This window comes from Panicum virgatum, chromosome 4K, assembly GCF_016808335.1.
Source record: "Panicum virgatum strain AP13 chromosome 4K, P.virgatum_v5, whole genome shotgun sequence".
Taxonomy (NCBI): domain Eukaryota; kingdom Viridiplantae; phylum Streptophyta; class Magnoliopsida; order Poales; family Poaceae; genus Panicum; species Panicum virgatum.
In genome coordinates, this window is record NC_053139.1 from 41,763,656 (window position 1) to 41,767,795 (window position 4,140).

The window sequence follows — 4,140 nt, forward strand, 5'->3', positions numbered from 1 at the left end:
CCAAAATTTTTCTAAAAATGTAACATATCGATTATTGCTCTATTTAAATCTTAGTTATTCAAAAATAATAGGTATAACTACAAACAATTAAATATTATAAACATAAAAAAATTGAATCTGAATAACTAACAAGTATCATAGTTGAAAGTTAAGAATCGAACTTTTGTAATAGTTTAAAGTTGTAAACTGGGGTTTTCCCTATATTTTTTCTACCTATTCACCTACACCATGTGTAGAGGAGAAAAAGGTTGCTCTGCAACATTGCAGAGGAATTTATTTTCAATGATGTGCAAGTCTGGTCGCTCTCGAGCCTGCACATCAGTGAGACGAGTCCCTGTAGTACCGAAGAGAAAGTTCGACGCAAGTGCCTTGCTGATGGAGGAAAAAAAAAAGCGCAGCTGATGGAGGAAAGAAAAACGCAGCGAGCTGACTGCCGGATCTGATCCCGACCCGTACACCGCGCCCGGCTGCCGAGATCCGCAGCTAGCCGTGCTGACCTGGCCGCATGTGTGGCGGCACGCTCACGACTCTTGCCGCAGTCTCGGTCGGCCCCCGAGACGGGAGAGCCGGAGAGGTATACCACGCTAGCATCGGCATCTTCTCCTGGCAGCCATCGTCGGATCCCGCATCATTCCCTTGGCGCCCCCTCGTACAAAGAAAGCCAACCTCCGGGCCCTCTGACCTCCGAGGCCTGCGAGCTGGAGACATCCCGGCGGCGGCGCGATGAGCTCCGGCGGCTGCTCGACCTGCCTCGAGGTCATCTTCGCCGCCGTCCTCCCGCCGCTCGGCGTCTTCTTCCGCTACGGCTGCTGCAGCGTAAGCACCTATTCGCCTCCGCACACGATGGCTTGCCGGCTTGGTGAGAAATGGCGGAGACATCACCAGTGCCGCCCATAATTAACTTCCAAGCTCCAATTCTGCTGCCTGTTTCTGCAGCCGGAGTTCTTCATCTCCCTCGTGCTGACGGTACTGGGCTACGTCCCCGGCGTCGTCTACTCCCTCTACGTCATCCTCCGGACGCCGCCGGAGCCGCCGGGCATCGACGGGGAGCGCCCGTACGACATGCTCACCTGACGGAGGCCTGCACTGTACATCACCATCCAACATATAGGGGCCCCTGCGCAACACACAACGCTGTAGTTTTGCTGTACTTTTCATCGCCGTTCGTGATGAGCTGTAGGTAGCAGGTAGTTGGTTCAGGACATTCCTGGCTGTATTTTTCTGCGTCCATGTTCTTCCAGTATTCGATTGCTAGCATTCTTTTGGGGTTTATGAATGTATTGTCAGTAAGGGAGAGATGGCTGTTCATCTGTCCATATATGCAGCGGTTGCTAATTGGTACAGTAACTGATACTCTGATAAGATGCATATATGTAATCATGTACAAATATTAAATCTTATAATGTAGTTTGGGGGGTCTGAATTGTGGCTTCTTTGGTTCTGTTCAGGAGCTGAGTTGCCTTTACAAGTTCAGACTTCTGAGTTCTAGCCAATTCACGGTTCTAAAGGCTTGAGATGCAGTCCATCAGTTTTTACATACTTCATGAAATTTGGACATGAATTAATTAGATTGTCCCAAATATCATATATTAAAAAAATGTGCTAAAATGTAACAGCCCTACGTTGATTAGCTAGTTAAACATGTCATCATGTGCATCATTAAGCATTAAGGATAATTAGCTCACACTTAAGAAGTGAATCAACACATAGGATAATCCACTGACTATGGTAGTGGCGGACAGTCCGCCCCTATACGACAGACGGTCCGCGTTTGTCACGTGGCCGACCACGGTTCACCTTGGACTCATCGACTTCACTGCCACGTCACCCCACCCGCGGACAGTCCGCGACTCACTCGCGGACGGTCCGCTAGTGCATCTCCACTGCGTGTCATGCGCGTAGAGTCTGGGCACCACGTCCCACCCTCGGGTCCACTCGTCAGCCCGAGCTCTCCACCTCCCCAGCACCCCTCTGCTCTCTCTTTCTCTCCCTCCCACTCTCCCCAAACACCCTCTCTCTCTAGCAAAGCCATGGAGGAGCTCCCCTTCCTCCACTCTCACCATTGAAGCTCCACCTCGCCGGAGCACCACCGGAGGACGCCGGAGAACGACGCCGACGAGCTGCACCACCCCGATCTCCTCTTCTTCCTTGGGGAGGAGCTTTCCCCAACGAGTTCTTCTTCTACTCCATCTCCTCCTTCAAGCCCCAAGCAAGGAAGACGACCCCGAGCTACTCCAAGCCTCCCCCGACGACTTGAAGCCCTTGCCGGTATCCTACTCGACGCCGGTGAGTGTTTCCCCTCCCCGATCCATCCCCCATTGTCCTAGGATTGAAGCCAAGGACTCACCTAGAGCCCAATCACCATTGTTGACCTAGAGCTTTGAGATCCTAATGCATGTGTGGTTTAGCTACCAAAGTAAACTCCCTAGGCTCCCAGGAACCTCTAGGATCAAACCCCACCCAAACCGTGGCCGGAATCGCCGACGGCGAACTCGCCGATGAGCCTCGGCCGTGTCGCGGACAGTCCGCCCGACATGGCCGGACGGTCCGCCAGCTCCTGACCAAATCAACAGAGCCTCTGCACGATTCTTAGGCTCTGCACGATTCTTAGCCTTTCACAAATTGAGAGGCGGATAGTCCGCTCATCCCACGCGGACGGTCCGCGAGTTAGTCAGAGAGCATGTTTTCACCCAACACGGTCCGCACCTGACCTGCGGACGGTCCGCCAAATGGTCCGCCGTTTAGAGCCGGACGGTCCGCTGCTCCCAAGCCGGACGGTCCGCATTTAGTTGTTCCTTACCCTTACACTTAGCTATGATTAATCCACATATGTACTACATGTCTAGCCCCTTTTATCATAGTATTGTAATGTTAAATCATACCTTCTCATACCATTTGCATACCATGTCAATCATTCATGGCATATTTATTTATCATGCATCATTACACTCGTGTAGAGACCGTGACGCCGGAGCAAGAGGAGCTTGAACCGGAGATCGTTGGAGACTCTACTCCCGTCGAGACTCAAGGCAGGCCCCTAAGCATTTCTTACACCCTATTTTGGATCAATGAAGTATATGTGTCTTGTTTGCGCATGAGTTACTATATATATATATATATCATTGATTACGTAGAACCTATTTGATGCATTATCAACCTTGATTAGGATATCACCTTTAGATGAGTATGCTTGAATAGGTGTCACGAACTATATGCTTAGCTACGGTACAAGACGAGAGGTGGCAAGGTCACCACCACTCGCGAGCTATAGGATGTTTGATTAATTTACATGATTAGTCAAGAATGGATAAGAGTTGAGCAAATATGAAAGATGATTCGGACTTGGGCAAGTATGATAGGGCCATATTGGGATGGAGCTCACATGGTTAGTCTTGCTTGAGTTGATTAAGGACCGATGCGTAATCGCTTTGATACTTGAGCACCTTTCTGTACAAACCACATACTATATAATGGTATGACAAGCCAACTAACATAAGTCACACCTTGCCTTGATCGGATTCGGTGCGAGTTGTGATGGAGTGCGATCGGCGTTTCCGGTGCACTTGTCCTTCTCGACCGTTCGCTCATAGTCGGTTGTGTTTGTGCGAAAGGTTGAGGCATGAATCAACAATTATCCTTGGCCGTGGATATGGTCGTTGGTCTTGTTCTCGTGTGGGAAAAGTTGTACACCCCTGCAGGGTTTTCAATCTATTGCAATAGCCGCGCTCTCGGACATTGAGCACACTCTTGTACTTTGACTTTAACGTAGAGTTACCGAGGAAGTTCATGGAAGATTGAGCTTATGATTTATAAACACTTTACTTATGCAATGGTTGATGCATGCTTTAGAGATCATAGATGCTCTGTCTTTTGCTTATTACAGCTTGATCAAAGTTAGATGCTTTTATGCAAAAGTTAAATACCGTACCCTATCCTTGCTACTAACCAAATGCATTCTCCTTGAGGTCGGGATATTATATACCCATATTGGGTAAGCCCTGCGAGTACCTTTTGTACTCACGGTGCTGCCGTTAAGTTGATGCAGGTGAGGCGCAGCTGGAGGCCGTGTTCGGCTACTTCTACCCCACGGACGGAGGTGCGGGTGAGGAGTAGATGGCCGGTGGCTTAAGAAGGGCACTA

The 4,140-nt window shown here is 49.6% G+C and overlaps 1 protein-coding gene across 1 annotated transcript; it reads left to right on the forward strand.

The window, feature by feature from the left end:
- The first annotated feature begins 439 nt into the window (after positions 1–439).
- Positions 440–1,432, forward strand: LOC120704893 (hydrophobic protein OSR8-like). The gene is made up of 2 exons (XM_039989433.1): positions 440–816; positions 937–1,432. The coding sequence occupies exons 1-2, from the start codon at positions 724–726 to the stop codon at positions 1,072–1,074; spliced, it is 231 nt and encodes a 76-aa protein (XP_039845367.1). The 5' UTR covers positions 440–723; the 3' UTR covers positions 1,075–1,432.
- The last annotated feature ends 2,708 nt before the right edge of the window (positions 1,433–4,140 follow it).